This window comes from Dermacentor silvarum, chromosome 4 (assembly GCF_013339745.2).
Source record: "Dermacentor silvarum isolate Dsil-2018 chromosome 4, BIME_Dsil_1.4, whole genome shotgun sequence".
NCBI classification, from domain to species: Eukaryota; Metazoa; Arthropoda; class Arachnida; order Ixodida; family Ixodidae; genus Dermacentor; species Dermacentor silvarum.
The window spans coordinates 184,973,586-184,992,439 of NC_051157.2; the positions used below are offsets into that span (position 1 = coordinate 184,973,586).

The 18,854-nt window shown below is 51.2% G+C and overlaps 1 protein-coding gene across 1 annotated transcript; it reads right to left on the reverse strand.

Moving 5' to 3' along the window:
- Nucleotides 1-13,283: 13,283 nt before the first annotated feature.
- LOC119450849 (chitin deacetylase 1) lies at nucleotides 13,284-18,069 on the reverse strand. Its single transcript, XM_037714345.2, has 4 exons — nucleotides 17,979-18,069; nucleotides 16,738-16,983; nucleotides 15,177-15,648; nucleotides 13,284-14,622 (listed from the first exon to the last, which is right to left on the reverse strand). Exons 1-4 carry the CDS (start codon nucleotides 18,037-18,039, stop codon nucleotides 13,788-13,790), a joined length of 1,614 nt encoding a protein of 537 aa, XP_037570273.1. The 5' UTR covers nucleotides 18,040-18,069; the 3' UTR covers nucleotides 13,284-13,787.
- Nucleotides 18,070-18,854: the final 785 nt, after the last annotated feature.

Consider the following 18,854-nt stretch of genomic DNA (forward strand, 5'->3'; position numbering starts at 1 on the left):
GTTCTGCGGAAGTCCCCGCTGCATTGCCTGGCGTGTGGACTTGAAGTCACATATCAGCACTGTTGCACTCGGTATGATCAATTTTTCCTCAAGGTATCTTGGAATGGGACACTTTCACTCATCGTCGTAGAACCAGTCCGCTCACGTCGGGTAGTCCACGATGTTTTCAAGGATGGTATCACGAAGGTCACTGTACAAGCTTCCCTCTTCAAGTTAACAGATGCATCGCTGTGTACTTGAAGGTAGTGACCACACATCTGCTTCGAACGCTTGAGCATCAAGGGCTTCACTTCTGCGCCGGTATAGAATGCTTGGTGGTAATACCAGGGATCTTTAGATGACAATCCGAAAATTCAAAGGACTACGGTGGTTCTAATCTTACGGTTGCTCTCAGCCGAGTGCTCGGAACAGCAATATTGTAAAACTCAGTCCTCCTTCAGAGGTGCCCGTCACCTCTGGTACCCGGTACCCGTCATCTGGGTGACTCGCTTAAACATCTGAACTGAGTCAGCAGTTTCTGAGAAGCGATAAGACACAAAATGGGGGATCGGGACTCCCTCTTTATTTAAGTTTTCGAGGTTGAGCGTCAATTTCGCTGGCTATCGGCACAAAGCAGGAAACAGAATTAACAAAGCACGATTCGTCCAGAGATACTCGAAACCATTGGCTACCGAGTAAGCCTAGGAGTTTGTCCAATTTTATGGGCGTTCATTCCAGACGTTTGTGCTTGTAATCGCTAAACCAGGCATAAGTATCGTCGGCATATGTCGACATGTAGAAATCCTTGTACAACGTCTTCAGCGTTTCAGGCAGAAAAGCTATGGCGACATGAAACAATAACATGGACATGACATTTTCTTGTGGGGCCATTACAAGGAGACACAAGGAGAATCGGGCCTCGAGAGGTTGTCCTTGTGTCGCCAAACGCCTTTCTTAATTTCATCTAGATCGTTCTGTTGCTGACAAACATGCACAAATCGCGCACGGTGACCTGTGGCTTTCATGTCCTGTAAACGAAGAATGTTGAAACCGTGGGCCTTACGCGTCGTATACGCGAGGACGGATAGGATAGAACATAAAGATGCATGCTGGTGTTGCAAGTTGCTTGTTAAATCTAGGGCGCTGTTTAAGTGCTTGGGATGTGCTGGTGCTTGCGAACTTGCCTTTTCAGGATAACCTGTTTACGTTCTTCAAGGGCATGTGTGCCTTTTTCGCCCTACTACCATAGTGCCAATCGGCTAGGGAAGTTCCTGGACGGAACAGTTAATAGAAACGCTCGCTCGCGGGAGGCCAGCATATCTGTCGGCTCTGACTTGCTGCCGCCAGTGGCTCAGTGTCTGTGCTTGAATGCAAAGCATAAGCAACTGTTTCCTAGTCAGAATGTTCATCAAAACATGTTTATCGTGTTAAACTTCAAGTACAAGCTATCAAATCCTGCCACTACCAGTTGCAATCGCTAATCACCAATGAAAGAATATGCGGATCCCACGCACTGTGGGAATCGATGTAAGCTTTCTGTGCTGTTTGCTTTGACTGACGATAATTAGCGGTGATGTTGACGGTGAATGTCTTATTTCTTCAACGTTTAGTCCAACACGAAAGTGGTGAGTTGATGTTAGACGTTACCTTGCGTGCGCCACTGCTGTTTGTCTGCGCTGTACACTGAACACACATGGGTAGGTGTTTGGTTGAGGTGTTGTGGTGCGCCATACTTAATAACCTCTGAGAGAGTTGAGCTTTGCCATGGGCCCACGTGGGACATCGCATCGTGGCAGAAGTATTAAACACTAATTGAATTAAGGAGCTGGACGTGCCAAAGCCACAATCAGATTATGAGGCACGTGGTAGGGGAGGACTGCAGTTTAATTTTGACACCGTGGTGTTCTTTAACTTTTCCCTAAAACGCACGAGCGTTTTTATATCGCCCACGTCGAAATGCGGCTGCCGCGATCGCGACCAAACCCGCCACCTCGAGCAATGCCGTAGCCACAAAGCTACCGCGGCGCGTGCAGAAGTGTTGATTTGATGTGTGACCGCTTCCGTAGTGTTCCCTAGGCCGTACGGTGAGCTTTAATGCGGCTCTGCTCCTGCACGTCCTGAGTAAGTTGTCCGCTTGACAAATTTTGATGGTGTTTATTTTTCAGAAATAGCAGAAACGTACCGCACTGTACCTTCCACTTAAACTTATCCTGTCTGCCCGCAACCGCTGTCGTGTCTAAAGTAGTAGCGTTTGCTTGCCTTATCAAGTCACCTTTTCCATCTCCTGTCATGTATACACACGCTCTGGACCACCCCCCGAGGCGATGTGCCAGACAGCAGCAGCAGCAGTGGGAAAGTCGAAGAGGGCAGAAAGCTTCGCGTAAAAAAAAAAAAAAAAAGAAAAAAAAAGTTTACATCGTGCCAGTCAGTGCAGTCTTGCAAACATGCCGCTCCCAAGAATATGTCGAAATTGTCGTTCGAGAAGATCCTTTCGAGCAGCGGCATTCCTAATGCTACGCAAGGTAGGATGTGTGAAATGAATAATAACCGGCCGAAAGTATTGCATGCAACCGTGCGCTGAATATTTGCTACCGGGTCCTGAACCACGCAACCGCTGAATTTTCCGCGCGAAACGTCCTATGAAATGGTGTTCAATCTGTTTTGTCTTTGTCACAGCTTCTCACTGTAAGTGTACCGCGCAAACTCGGCTTTTGCAACAGGGAACAAGATGTATAAAAAGACCACGAGCCAAAAGACGTTTCACAACGTCGCACGCTCGGCCTTCACAGCGCATATCGGTGCAGTTTTTTAGGGGCTGCACATGTGCGCTGCTCAGACCAGCAACGTTATCGGAGCTGAAGGCGCTTTGTATCGTGCGAGTTCTGCACCAAGGAACCGGCTGTAGCGATCAGCGGTGAATTAATGTCATGCACCGCACCACACAAATTACGCAAAGGGTATGTTAAGAAATGATGTACAGTGGTGGTATATCCAAAGCTGAGCTAATGTTCGCCATGATGTTTGCGCAACAATTTAGCACAAATTTATATTCTAATTTAGACAGTGTCTGTACCGTACTTTGTGTGGTTCAGATGGTATCAGTGTCTGGGAGAATTCTGCGACGCGAGCCTGGAGATGCAAACGCGGAGAATGTATACTGCCATGCCATTGATATACGTATGGCACATGTTCCGGTGTGCTCGGGACAGAAGCTTGTTAATTACAAGAGACGAGGTGAGGGGTAGTTGACTGTATGTGGCGACGAAACCTTGTCTGGAATAAGAAAGAGGTAGAAACAAAAGGACGTAAATAGCACAAGGACAAATTGCGACTAACAACTGCTTATTTTACTCGACCACGATGTATATATCAGCATGTCTAGGCATGGACACGTGGCAAAAAACTACAAAAAATGGTACAATTTCGTCCATGACGCGAAGCCGTGATGCGATAACTGGCGGAATTTTATGCGCCTCAAGTTATGCAATGTCTCGTGTGGTATTGGTTCGAGCAACCATTGGAAGACGCGCGCGAGTAATCTCCTTTCAAGAAGAAGAAAGCTTTCTTCAGTGTCGACTCTAGTCCGAGACCTGTTCATTCGCGAAGGGTGATGCTATCCAGTGGTGAAGTGCAGCCGTCGGAGAGGAGATACAGGACTTCTTTCCCCTCTTTTCAATACTATGCTTTTCTATCCCACCTTTCGCTTCTGATCATTGAATTCGTTTTGCTTCTGTCACCTTGGTGCCTGCTTATTGATAAGATGGAAGGCGTGGTGTTAGCAGTTGGAGGAGCAACCGCACTTTTCAGGAGCAATATGCCGCCGTAACATGGATGCGAAACCTTATAACGGCAAATTGTGGGTCCGGAGTTGCAATCTTTTGCGAGCACATCGAATGTTTTCTCAGCTCGATTCTTTATTCCTCGACAGACTTGTAAAACGATTTGGGCCTTGTGTGTCAGTCACTGGCGAGCCCGGCGGACGTTAAATGACTTAGGAAGTGAGCCAATAATAGCTGTCGTTATACAATATATATATATATATATATATATATATATATATATATATATATATATATATATTGTCACGCGCTAAGGCAAGATCAATCAACAGTACTAGCAGCCAGACCCGAAGAATGCCAGACACGAAAAGACGGTTCTCCAGCTGGCGCGGGATCTTCGACTTCGTCGTCTTCTTCGCCGTTCTTGCTGGGCACGCAATGCTGATCGTTTGCTGGCTCAAAACACCAGGTGGCATTATTCCCCCTCCCAATGAAGCATCGACTCGATGCTCAACCACAAGACGTACACGGAAAGTACATAAATTAGGTAAGACACACACAAAAAAAAAAAAAATGGAAACGCGCTAGCCCACATACGGACATGAACACGAGGCGAAAAATGCGTTCTGTGGTCGGGAACAAAAAAACAATCGCTTCGCAGTTCTTCGGAGGACGTCGCGACTACAGCAAAAAAAGAAAAAAAAAAGTTTGTTCACCACTACACTGTATGAACATCACCGAGTGAAATACGGCTTGAGGCGGACGACATGTACAATCTCTGGGCGTGGTAATCGGCGCTTGGGTGATGACAGGTCTCCGTCTGGAATCACTTCATAGTTCACGTCACTGACACGCCTTAATACTCTGTACGGTCCGAAGTACTTGCTCAGGAGTTTCTCGCTGAGGCCTCGCCGTCTAATGGGGGTCCAAACCCAAACTTGGTCACCGGGCTCATAGGTAACTTGTCGATGGTGGAGATTGTACCTTATTGCATCTGTACACTGCTGCTGTCTTATGTGCACACGGGCCAGTTGACGTGCTTCCTCGGCGCGCTGAATGTACTCCTCGACGTCAGGGGCTAACTGGTCGGGCTGATCGATGTCGTCATACGGAATCATGGCGTCGAGCATAGTTTGAACATCTCGACCATAAACGAGGCGAAACGGCGTGAATCGTGTAGTTTCCTGCGTGGCAGTGTTGTACGCAAACGTTACGTACGGCAGGATTTCGTCCCACGTTTTGTGCTGCACATCCACGTACATAGAGATCATGTCTGCCAGTGTTCTGTTTAGTCTTTCTGTCAAGCCGTTAGTCTGAGGGTGGTATGCAGTGGCCTTTCGATGACTCGTGTAACTCAACTTAAAGATGTCGTCCAGAAGCTTCGCCGTAAACGCCGTCCCTCGGTCAGTGATGATGAATGACGGTGCGCCATGCCGAAGCACAATGTGATGCATAAAAAACTGGGCAACCTCAGATGCTGTCCCGCGTGGTAGTGCCTTCGTCTCAGCGTAACGCGTCAAGTAATCGGTTGCAACAATGATCCACTTATTGCCGGAGGAAGACAAGGGAAATGGGCCAAGAAGGTCCATTCCAACTTGATCAAACGGCGTACGAGGGGGGTCGATGGGTTGTAGAAGGCCTGCAGGCTTGAAGGGTGGTGACTTGCGGCGCTGGCATTCACGACATCCTTTCACGTAGCGTTTGACGCAAGCAGTCAGTCTAGGCCAGTAGTACAGTTGTCGTACCCTGTCCAGAGTCCTTGAGTAGCCCAAGTGACCAGATGTCGGCTCGTCGTGGCAGGCTAATAGGATGTCGTCGCGAAGGTCTTGAGGCACTACGAGAAGATGTGGTTTGTCGCCGGCACCTGTGTTTCTTTTGTATAAGATGCCCTCTCGTAGGCAAAATGACGACAACCGTCGCGAAATAGGGCGAGGAATGGACGCGATGTCGCCTTCTAAGTGATCGATGATGGGCCTTAACTCAGCGTCCAATCGCTGTTTAGCGAGCAGATCCGGACGGCTGAGGGCTCCCAGGAAGGCGCTGTCATCTTCCTCGTCAGGATTCTGGGATTCAACAGGTGCTCGTGATAGCGTGTCAGCATCTTCATGTTTTCTGCCAGACTTGTATACGATGGTGATGTTAAATTCCTGGAGTCGCAGACTCCAACGTGCCAATCGTCCAGAAGGGTCTCGGAGGTTGGCCAACCAGCACAACGCGTGATGATCGGTCACAACTTTAAATGGCCGCCCGTAGAGATACGGCCTAAACTTTGTAGTAGCCCAAATGACCGCGAGGCACTCCTTCTCTGTGGTGGAATAATTGGACTCGGCGCGTGACAGAGTGCGGCTCGCGTAAGCTATAACTCGTTCAGTCCCGTCTTGTCTTTGCACCAGGATAGCTCCGAGACCAATATTGCTGGCGTCAGTGCGTACTTCTGTGTCAGCGTCCTCATCGAAATGACCGAGCACGGGAGGAGAAGACAATCGACGTTGTAGCTCGGCAAAGGCGGTCTGTTGTTCATCAGTCCAGAGGAATGGCGAGTCGTCACGCGTAAGGCGAAATAGCGGCTCTGCAATCTTCGAAAAATTTTCAATGAAGCGTCGATAATATGCGCACAAGCCCAAAAATCGTCTGACACTTTTCTTGTCGGTTGGAGCTGGAAAAGCAGCTACGGCAGCAGTCTTCTCGGGATCGGGCCGAACACCTGCCGCGCTCACGACGTGACCGAGAAACTTCAGTTCCTCGTAACCGAAATGGCATTTCTCTGGCTTGAGGGTAAGGTCAGCCGAGCGAATGGCTTCGAGTACGTTCCGAAGGCGTCGAAGGTGCTCGTCAAAAGTTTCCGAAAAGACAACGACATCATCGAGATAGACGAGGCAGCTTTTCCATTTGAGGTCAGCGAGAACGGTATCCATCATTCGCTGGAATGTGGCTGGAGCGGAACAGAGGCCGAAAGGAAGTACTCTAAATTCGTAAAGGCCGTCCGGAGTCACAAAGGCAGTTTTCTCGCGGTCCCGCTCATCTACTTCAATTTGCCAGTAGCCACTTTTCAGATCGATAGAGGAGAAATACTTCGCGCGCCTCAGCCTGTCCAGAGAATCGTCGACACGAGGCAACGGGTATACGTCTTTCTTTGTGACGTTGTTTAGCTTCCGGTAGTCAACACAAAACCGAAGAGTGCCATCTTTCTTTTTAACAAGCACGACAGGCGACGACCAGGGACTGCATGAAGGCTGTATTATGCCGTCTTGAAGCATTTCCTTCACCTGCGTTTGAATGGCATGTCGTTCGGTCGGGGAAACACGATAAGGCTGCTGCCGTATGGGGTGCGCGTCGTCATAGGTGACGATACGGTGTTTAGTAATCGACGTTTGACGTATCTTCGACGACCGTGCAAAGCAAGAGTGGAATTCGAGCAACAGGTCACGCAGGGGTTGTTTGTTGTCTTCAGAAAGCGTTGCACTAATGTCGACGTTGCTTAGAAGTGCTTTAGTAGTGCCGATTGCCTGGGAAGCAAAACATTCAGTGACGTCGGCGATCGGGTCGGCGTAGGCGATGACAGTACCAGGGAAAAGGTGGCGGTGTTCGTAGCTGAAGTTCGTGACAAGAACGTCACAGTGACCATCATGGAGATCAATAAGGCTTCTTGCTACGCAAACACCTTGAGAAAGCAGGAGAGAGTGATTGCTTTCTGCGACCGCTTCACCGTGTAAGAGTCTGTCACATGCCACTTGAACCACGATACTTGCACGCGGTGGTAACGTGACAGCGTCGTCGATGACACGAAGAGGTGCTCGATCGTGGATGGTGTTGGTCGTCGCAGCGGCGCACTTTGTCGAGAAAGTGACGAGGCGTTGTCGAATGTCGATGATAGCTCCGTGCTCCCTGAGAAAGTCCATGCCGATGATTAGGTCACGAGAACACTGAGGGAGAATGCTCAAGCTGGCAACAAACGTAGAGCCGCGAATCTGTATTCGTGCCGTGCACATGCCGAGTGGTGTGACGATGTGCCCGCCAGCTGTACGAACTGGCGTTTGATTCCAAGGCGTCGTCACTTTCTTCAGAAGGGTGGCCAGTTTTTCGCTGATTATCGAATAATCTGCTCCAGTGTCCACTAAAGCAGTCACGTCACGACCGTCGAGCAATACAGGAATGTCCAAGGAAATTCGTCGTCTGTAATCAGCAGGTACTGTCGTCGTCGATGTATCGTCGGGTCGCGTACGGGTCAGCAGGGGTCCTTGAGTACGTCCAGACAGAGCGGCCTCGCCCCCGAAGGCCGCTGTGGTTAGTTTTCCCGGCGCGGACTGGGCGACCGACCCTGCACCACGCTCGAATACGTACGGCGAGTCGGAGAAAATCGCCGCGGCGAAGGGGAGCGTGACTGGTGTCGAGCTGATGAGGATCCGCGCTGCTGGACAACGTATTCTTCAATCGCAGGAGGACGCTGGCCGAACCTAGGTCGCGGCGAGTTTGCCGAGAATCCGCGTAATCCGAGCTCTCGATAAGAGCACTGTCGGTAGACATGCCCAGCTTCACCACAGTGAAAGCAAAGCGGACGGCGATCAGGTGCCCGCCACACGTCTGATTTCCTTGGGGCCTGTCGGTGGTCGTGGTAATAAGAGGTCGCTTGGTCGGACTGTAGTATGGCCGGAGACGCGGTCCGAAGCGGGAAGGAAGGTGGGGCAGGTTGCCGCAAAGCTTGCGAATATGACATACGGGTGGTGTCAGTTCTTAGCGGTTGAGCGTCTGTGCTGAAGGGTGGTTCTCTTAACGCATGATGCACTTCGTCACGGACAACGCTGGACAAAGAGCTGAGCGTCGGCTGTGAGGGTACCGACAGTTTCTGCAGTTCTTCGCGGATAACGGACCGGATGAGCTCTCGAAAGAAATCGACGTGGCCCCCGAGAGCTCCGAAGTCCGTAGGTGAGGCAGCGTTCACTTGGCGTTCGTATGATGGTGCCCGCTGCCGAAGAGTCTGTTCCATGGTGACGGCCTCGGAAAGAAATTCTGACACAGTCTTTGGAGGACTGCGCACGAGACCGCCGAACAGCTGCTCTTTCACTCCGCGCATCAGGTAGCGCACCTTCTTTTCTTCCGACATGCTGGGGTCGGCTCGTCGAAAGAGACGTGTCATGTCCTCGACGTACATTGCGACACCTTCATTCGGCATTTGTATACGGGACTGGAGATCACGCTCAGCTTGTTCTCGGCGATCAGGGCTCGCATACGTCTCAAAAAGACGGCGTTTGAATTCTTTCCAAGAAGTTAAAGTTAGGGCATCTGCACGGTTCTCATACCAAACACGTGCGCCATCGTTAAGGCTGAAATATACGTTTTTCAGTTTGTCTGCATCGTTCCACTTGTTGTACGAGGCAACACGTTCATAGTGCACCAGCCAATCTTCAACATCCTCATGCATGGCACCGTGGAAAGGATTCGGCGTTCGCGGACTAAGTAGCGTGCAATGAATCGGCGTAGTGCCTTCCATACCGGTTGGGGTGGTCGGAGCTGCCATTGTCTCTGGGAGGAGTCCAAACTCAGGGGCTTGTCCACGGATCCTTCTGCTGGCGCGGTGTACAGGCGTAACCACCGGTACAGGACTGGAGCTCCTGCTGCTCGGAGGGGTTTGGTGCATAGATTAGATTACCCAGCACCTCCACCAGTTTGTCACGCGCTAAGGCAAGATCAATCAACAGTACTAGCAGCCAGACCCGAAGAATGCCAGACACGAAAAGACGGTTCTCCAGCTGGCGCGGGATCTTCGACTTCGTCGTCTTCTTCGCCGTTCTTGCTGGGCACGCAATGCTGATCGTTTGCTGGCTCAAAACACCAGGTGGCAATATATATATCACCGTCTGTGTCACCGTCTTCTGATCAGCGCCGTCGCGGTCGCGAAACTGTTCACGTAGATCGGCTCAAGCCCTTCTACGATCCCTCTATGTTACCGTATGCTTAGATCGCCAGGATGGCGTCTTTTTCTCCGGGGGACAAATGTAACGAAGAAGTGCCGGTTAGCCAGGTGCATCTCAGGTGTATGAAATACGACGAAGAAGTGCCGGTCAGTCAGGCGCATCACCAGCGCTTTTACGCACGGGGCTTGTCTTGACTGCTTGCAGGGTTCTGACTGCCGCACCGAGTTCGACCTCTCAATCCTTTCAATAAACACCTTGACAATATATATATATATATATATATATATATATGTGTGTGTGTAAAGAAAAGGTACAACAAGCACAGCATAAAAGAAGATTCTTCCGCGTTGTCGTTCATGTTCGGTCATGGAGTCTATTAATGATTTTACTCTCAATGATAAGGTAGGTTTTGTTCATTGAGTGACAAACGACATGCGCCACAGTGAGTAAAGCTGAATGTCAATACGTAATAGAGTTTTCTTGTCGCTGTGCTTGTCTCTTGCTTTTTGTGCGTTTCTTCCATGATAATTTTCCTCGGCTCATGTCTTGATACGCTAATATACGCGCTGAAACCAAGCAGTGGTGAAGTCAAGTTTGCTTAGCAGGAAGCTTAAGGCTACAGCACTAGTTTTGAGGCATCCGTCCTTAAGAGGCGCTACGAAATACATTGGCGTTCCAATTAACAGTTTACCGAAAGCGTGCCTCTAATGGTTAGACAATTTTGATTAGAACGTAGATTTAAAACAGATATTTAGGACACTTATCTGGAAAGTTTGCTATCATTAGAATTTATTTTAAGCTACGTGACTACGCTACTACTTGGGGTTCAATTTCGCCATCGTAAAATATGCTTAAAAGCAAACGATCAACAAGTTATCTAGGGAATGCATTTAAATATCTACCTGGACATTGAAATTTATGATGCAGGTATTTTTTGTCTCTTATAGAAACACACGTGAAAAGGCAGAAAAGCACTACGGTTTTACAGGCGATTCGAAAAAGAAGTCTTTTCGAAAAAAAAAAAGGAAACATCTACACCGCCTGTATCAACATTATTCGCATCACAACCATCATGGCAGAACCCGTTTCAAACACTTTCATCTGAAATGAGAGGTAGCTTTCTTAACTTTTTAGATATGGTGCTGCTAGAGCACATTCTGTATTAACTTTAAGCCGTTACCTGCCGTTAGGAAAAGGCATTCTATCAGATAGCATTGTGATACACTCAGCACGCCTGCTTTGTTTAGAAGCACAAATCTACTACAAGGAGCTCGGGCAGCTTAGCGAAAACGAGGTGGATGTTGATACTCGCACGTGTCCTGCCATTATTCATTGTTTTCCAACCGTTTGGGGAGTAGCAGCTCGAGCAACAGCGTGGCTTGTTCGGCGAACGCTGCTCCGAACGACCACCGAGGCCGCAAATGCTCGGCGTCGTCTCGTCGTCGTGCACCGCTCCCATCGCCAGAGTATCGCAGTCAATGGGGCCAACGCTGGCGGCGGCGCCGACGACATTCGGGCGGAGAGAAACGCCGCGACCCGACCGGTTTCGCCGCGGCGGCCGCCGCCGAGTTCGCCATTAACTAGACCAGCCCTGTTCGCTGCGTCGCCGAAGTTACGAGCAGCAGCGCCGAAGGCGCGGGCATTCGGTCGCACTGCATGTCCCGCATGCTTGTGTACATCAGAGCAGATCGAATGCGTTCGCTTTCATTTTACTCCCGACGCTGCAAATCAGGGCAATGAAAGGATTGCTGCTCGAAGGGCTGATGGCTGGCTCTTAGCGCTGAGCTCCTCCATCTCTGTCGTACGATGAATTGCGCGCTTTGGTTAGTGTGACATGTATCTTACCTAGCGGCATACAAATGTTCCTGAGAGATTATTGTCACGATTTACAGGGCTCTTTAATGTGCACAACTGAGGACATAATATGGTGTGGCGATTATAGTGCCTATTGCAATACTATGTATGGCGAAGTAAATCTGGCGCATTGGTTGGACGCGTCCTCAAGTTATCGGACGTTACAATACGGGAACTGGACGTAAAGGATTAACAGATGTATCAAATTGTCCACTCCCGACTACTTTATTTGCTGGCCAAGTTGGCTACTATGTGGTTAGCTGGTTGCGCCGGTACACTTTGCGGTCTTGTGTGAAGCGCATGACTAACATCAACCAACTAACCTCGACTCGCCATTTTGCTCCAATGTGTCACCCCAACCCTCCGCTATGTTTACGTCTTGTGTGCATTACGTCGATCATCAAGAAACCACAAAGTGAATAGCACGACATAAATTGCCGGGGAGCGCCCTCCGCTGCAGACATGGCCGCTGCGTTTGCCCGCGCAACACTGCACGCAAGACGCCCACGGTAAAACTTCGCGCGCATGGGCGTGCAAGCCGGCTGCCGCACGAGCGAATCTTTCCTCGGTTGGTCGTCTTAGCCGTGAAGCGGTAACGGCGACGCAGCCGAGCGAAGGGCGGTGAGCCAGCCGATGCAGGCCGAGCTGAACTCGTTGCGCTGACGACGAGGAACGAGCGCCGAGCGTGAGAGACGAGCAGGTGGCCCTATCGGTGCCTCATTTGCGTTCGGTGCCAGGTCGAGATTTCGACGGGCCGTCAATGGCGGCTCCAGAGAGTGACCGCGACGACGGCATGGTGCGTGCGTGGCGGTCTATGTGTTGCCCGAGGCATCGCAAATGGTCCCTCGAGAAACAAGGACCATTGAATGGCCGTAGCGGGGCGCCTGTAATGGTCATACGGCGGGCATCGAGGCTTTCAAACCAGGGATCGCGCACGTACAGCGTCCTTTACCCCCCCACCCGTGCATATAGTGAACGAGCGTATCGCGCATTCACTGGATGATATTACGTAGGCGCAATGTCACTGCCGAACGGCGTAATGTACTTATCTCCGGTCTGTGGCCTTGTACCATCGATTTTGGTTATGCCATAAAAACGTTAAAAGTACGTGAACATGAAAAAAAAAATGCGTTTCATTTTTACTGGCTAGCACGGTGCGAAGAATTATCCGAGGTACAGTCAATTTATAAACGGAGGGAAATGCTCGCAGTACATCTTGTACCTTTGCCTTTTTACGCGAGAAGACAAACGGATGTCGAGATGATTTGGGTTGGTGTGTTTGTTGTCATTTCGCGCGAACGGCCTTTCACTATCATTAGGTTCCACTAAAACAGGAGACCGCGGGGCCCAGCGGCGTATCTTTTAAAGCACCTCAAGAGTTATGCTACAGCAATGACGCGGGCGGAAATAGTGATGGATCTTCGCCCTAGACGTTGGATACAGATTCAATGTAGCGTTTCGAATATGTACTGTTATCTCAAATAAGATCGAGGTGAATCACCTCGAGCCTGCACTGAATCACACGGAGGAGAAAGAAAATGCGTGTTTGTACATAAAAAGGAATTTGAAATTTTATTTGGTTATTGGGTGAATAATGTCAAATTCCATATGGAGCGAACGGACTAGCACTCAAGGTGTCAAAGACGGATATGAACGCGTCGGGACTTACTAAAGTTAAACCGGCACGTTCGGCCCAAGAAGGGTTGAGGCCTCTGAGAGGTTGGGGTGGGCTTCACGCAGCAGAGGAAAAGTAGGAACGAACAGGAGAATCACTTCTTTATTGACGCCGACCCAAGCATGCTTTTCAGGCGTTCGAGACCAGAAAGTAGGAAGGCGCCGCGTCAAAGCGGCGGTCTCTCGGAGCGCAGCAGCAACCACGAGGTCGCGTGGGGCCGGACACACTTCTGGCGCGGCGCACTGAAATCAGTTCTGCGTGACTGGAGGCGACGACGAGGGAGGGGCGTTTTTTATTCGGAATCACACACTTGTCGCGCTCGGTGAGGGGGCGCGCCCTTTTTCTGCCGGCCGGAGCGCGCAAGCAACGGGACACTTTGCGGCAAGCAGTCCAGCTGGCGGCGGTGAGTGAGCAGAGACAGTCCGAGAGGAGACGGCGTAACGGCACCTGCGGCCGGCCGATCGGGGCCCACGTGGCCGCCGACGTCCTTGGGCACCGGTCCAGGCGGCGAGGCCAGACCGGTCCCGAAGAAGATGCCGCCGCCGCCTGCCCCGCGGGCACGGAAGGCGACGACGATCACAACGGTTTCTACTTGCGGAAGGCGAAGTAGTCTCCCGTCGGGTCCTCGAGCCACGGGTAGTTCTGCGGACACTCGACGCACGTGTGCAGACGGATGGTCTCACCGGGCAGTTCCCTGGTGGTCAATGGGCAAGCGTTGGGCAGGCTGCAGTAAGCCTGGCCCTTGACGTCACACTTCTCCTTCCAGGGCGCGAAGTCCCTGATGGCCGAGAGCTCGGTGGGCTGCTGCATCCATTGCAGCACCTGAGTCATGGTCACGAAGAACACGTCATTCTTGTCAAGAGTCTCGTCGATCCACTGGATGAAAGCATCCAAGTACTCGGGGTTCAGCTTGAGCCAGCCGGCGTGGAAGTAGAGTCCGAGGGGCGCACGGTTGGTCTTGTAGTGTCTGTCCAGGTTGTGGTTGAGGAAGTTGTAGAACTGCTCACCCGAGATAATGTTGCTGCATGAGTCCACCATGGCGCAGCCAGCCAGCTCTTCGTCGAATGTCGGGTCATCTCTCCGGTCGAGCTCGTTCATGACCATCTCCCAGACGGCATGGGATCGGCTCGGGCAGTTCTGGCCGTTACCGTGGCACTTGTGGGGCATGCGGAAGTAGAGGGTGTAAGGCCACAGCGGAGGGTTGCTCAGCGGGGCAGCGATGGTAGAGTCGTAGAGGAAAGCCTGCTCTTCCATCATGAAGAACTGGCTGTTGCCGCCAACCCTGAGGTAGGGGGCGCGCACTCCCACGATCGAATTGTCAGTGATGTTGGCGAAGCGTTCCATGATGAGTCGCACCCCAGCCATTTCCTTGGCCCAGGTCTCGGTGTTGGCCTCGGACCAGTACTTCTCCTCATGCTTGTGCCTGTGCGCGCGGGGGGAGCAAGAGAGAAGCAAAGCGCCATCAGCAAAGCGGTCACGCACCTGTCGGCGCGAAACAAGTTTGTAACAGGCCCAACAAGGACAGCGGCCGACCAGAACCACGCGGCGCATGCGATAAAGAGATAGGAGGCTGAAAGGAAGGACCGCCAGTTCTCTGGCTTTGTAACTGCACGACCGCATTTGTGGCTGCTACGGCGACTTCTTTTCTTTTGCGCAATAAAGAATTGCGTGTCAAACGCAATCTGGGGCGAGAGTAAGCGAAAGAATACGCGAAAACGAAAGCGGTGTTACGAAGAAGCCACTTTCACCCCCATTAGAAACAGAAAGCGGCGTTTAGAGATATCAACTCTCTTTTCGCCTGAGCTGTTTCTGCAGCACTGACCCTCTGAGCGCGTCCCTCATAAACCGTCTATGCGACCTCGCTGGGGCGCCGCGCCGATTCTAAATTGCCCCAGCGTTCTTTAAGCCTCCAGATTCCAGAGATCGAGGCTAGAGGAAGTGGGCAGACAGGAAGGCATGCAAGAACGGCTTTCTCACGTGATTGAATGCGCCGCCATTTCGTGTCCCCGACGGTGGAGCTCCTGCACAGCGGAGTAGTTGGTGTACTTGTGGGAGACGAAGAAGGTGGCCTTGATTTGGCAGCCGTTCGGGTTGTTGCGGCCCTCCTTGAAGATCTTCTCGTAGATGTCGATGTTGTTGTTGTTGATGGCGTCGTCGAAGGTGATGGTGATCATTTGCGGCACCACATTTGGCTCCAGGCGGCCCGGTATCTGAGTGCCGTCAGCCGAGCAGAAACAGTCGGGCAGCACGCATTGGTTCTGGTCGCAGGGAGGGGCCCGGTTCGGGTCCTTGTCGACGGTGCAGGCGTTCTCGTCCGATCCATCACTGCAGTCGGGGTTGCCGTTACAGAACATCTCTTTGGCGATACAGTCGCCATTTCCGCAGGCCAGCTTGCCGGTTTCACAGATAGGCTCGTCTGTCGCCAAGAGAGGGGCGACTAGCCGCGGCTCTGCACGGGGGTGAGACAGGAGACGTTGAGGGTGCACGTACTCTACTCAAAAACTTTATAGCATGCAATGGCTACAGAGGGCGTCAGCAAAGAGATGCTACATGGCAAGTCTAAACAGAATAAGTTCTATGCACACAAAGAACAACTCAATAGCATATCTTGAGAGAATCTTATATATACTCTTAGATACCGGCTTGTCTGTGCCTGGTCAGCGCTAGGTGAAGAAAAACACTGAGGAGAAAATTCGTTGTGATAGGCTAATGTCAACACGAATAATCCACATAAACTTCGGAGGTTATATTTGAGGTGATGTTTGATTGTAGTGCGCTTGCGAGGTGCTCTTTCACGAGGAAGGTCGCTATGTGTGACACCACGCTTCTTGCGGAGCTATCGCGCATTGCTTGCTGTTAACTGAAAGATGTTTTGTTTGGGTAAAGCGCAATGATTTATTGTTTGGTCAACCGTTAGTATCGAGTTTCTCTTTAAATAACGATTTCTGTGTAAACTAGTGAAAACTGTTTTGATTTTTACATGGCGGAGACACCATCAAATGAACTTCGCGCTTGCAGTGTCTGAACGACGGCAGAGCAGAAAAAAAAAACCTAACGAAATGTTTTCAATATGTCTTTCTCATGAGATAAATGGCATATGAGCACAAATACTTTTTTTCAGTGCTTAGGGCTACTTGTCAAAATGAGCCCGATTACAATTGGATATTGTGCATATCAGCTTCTGAATGGTGACATCTTGAAGAAAAGTCCGTTCAAGCGCTCACGAGTGACTCTCCATACAGAAAAGAAGGAGCCGGCGGAGAATTGCGAAGCACACATACACATTTTTACATTGCGGAGTGTCACACAAGCTACGCTGGACCTGCTAGATCAGGCACTGGTTGTTCTGAATGAGAACTGCAGGTTAAAATCAATTCGTTTATTTTATTTTTAAAGAACATTTTTAGAAAATCCGGGCAAGAAGCTATGGTCTGCACCTTGACACAGGCCCGGAAATGACACACAAAGCAGATGCGTATTGTTATTACAGCTGTTCCTCGCACGGATAAAGGTCAAGGAAAAGGGCAAGAAAACTTACTCTCGAGCTGTTCGCAGTTCTTGACGTTGGCTTTCCAGTCGCACGTTTGTTTCTCAATGTCGAAGGCGAGGCCAGATGGACACCGCAGGGCCAGCAGACCCTGCACGGAACACCGAACGACGTCACGGCAGTCTTCGTCCGCAGTCAGACGGAAGTATTCCGAGGGGGAGCGGCCCTTGCAGAGCTCGGCGTCATTCTCGATGTCCGTGGAGATCTGTCGTTTCACTATGGAGGTGGCCCAGGCACCTGATGGGAGGAGCGACGGACACGGTTGTTGATCGCACTTCGAGGGACAATGTTACAGATCTAATGTAGCATGGCACGCAACTTATACCACTGCCCGAACTCACCACCAGGACTTCACTTTACGCGTGACACAAGCGCGCATTGAGCGCACTTATTTTCTACCACCATTTCAACGGAAGCAGCTGTTCCTACCGAAGATCGCAAAGTTTTGTTATTATTTCCCGATACGAGATTACATAAGTCGTTTTCACCCATACGTGGGCTCAAACTATTTCTTTATAGCGTGCTGTCTTCAACAATCGCGTCGAGGGCAGCTCAAGGAACAAGTCGGCGGCTGGCGTAAGAGACGGATGCCCGGAAATTGGCGTTCGTAAGTGGTAACACGGAAGACGCAATCGGCCTTAAGGTCTCAGCGTTGTGGCAACGAGTCACCGCTTTGATATCTCGACGTACTCAATCTTAATTTCATATATAACTGTAACACGGCGATCACGTAGGTATTAGCTCACGCTACTTATCTCGACACTGGTGGACACGCGGTGCATAAGGGCAGCATTGGTTGATTGGCCTGAACTCGGCGTTAGGCTGACTTAGGCCAAACAGATCGCTGCTCCCTGCTCAAGCTGGGACGTTATCCCCCTTTCAAAGGTACATCCACAAGGCTTAGGCTGGGAGTGAACCACCGGACCAGCTGGTCAGCTTAACACCAGTGAAAAACGGCGACGATGAACGCGGTTCGACGTCCACATGGTCTTAGATGAAGGCAAAGCCCCCGGCACGTCAGGCCCGAAGCTCAGGCTCGGGTCGTCTCTGCGCAGGGACCAAGGGCGACCCCAGGCCCGGGGTGGAGCACGTTGCGCACGTGCTGAAGGGCGGCTTTGCCTTCATCGGACCGGTAGGTAGATGACCGATTGCAGTTCATTGGCAGCGGATGTGATCGCAGGGCTCGAACCTCGAACCACGGGTTTGGGGGACTGGGGGGGGTTGTTGCCTACCGTGTGTAGCGACGAGGGCGAGGAGGAAGGCGCCGATGAACCGCACCGTGTGTGTCCCCATGGTGCCGGCAGTGCAGAAGCCCGGCCCCGAGAGCTGCCCAAGCTTATATAGGTCCTACTTGGCACACAGGCCCCCCTTTCCCAGCGCGTTTCTGGGGCAGCCGCCATTGGCCGCGCGGGCTCCCACGTCAGCCAGCCGAGAGGCAACGTCCTCGCCGGTACGGCGGCGAAAGCGCTTCGCCGGCGGTTTGAGAAGCGCGCTTTCTCGCGGTACTGCCGCCGCCGACGACGAGGTGGTGGTGATGCGCGGCCCCTCCACCCGCCCGGACCGGGTCCCCTAAATTTGCGAGCGTGCGTGCGCGTGTGCGTAGGGATTTCTTTTTTGCGACTTGTGAAATTATTTCCTCCTCGGTATAAACGAGTGAAATGACCGGACTTCGAGCCGCGCTCTGCTCGTTTGGTTTGAGATACCCTGCTGGCGCCGTCTCAAAGCGGCTTTATATAGTTTTGGTCATTTGTTAAGGTGCTAAATTCCGAGGGTCACCGGATGAGTAATCATTCCTTAGGGTGCTTGTGACGTTACCATTTGGTTGTGGTTTTCTCTGTCATTGAGCTTCCCCTTTCTGAAGCTGCAACCTAGTGAATCCGGGGGCATAACGGGATTTCGAACTGGGCATGTTTCGCTGGCGTTCCGTGAAATCATAGAGCAGTACGGAGAACAACAACAAAAATAGCGCCAGTGGAAGAAAGTACGGTTAGACGATTCAATTTCTCGGCACATCTCTCCATTTTTTAGTTACGATTGCACTATTCCTGCAGAGCTAGCCGTGATTTAAACAAAACCGATGACTCGCTCATGTGAATGGCTCATTCGCG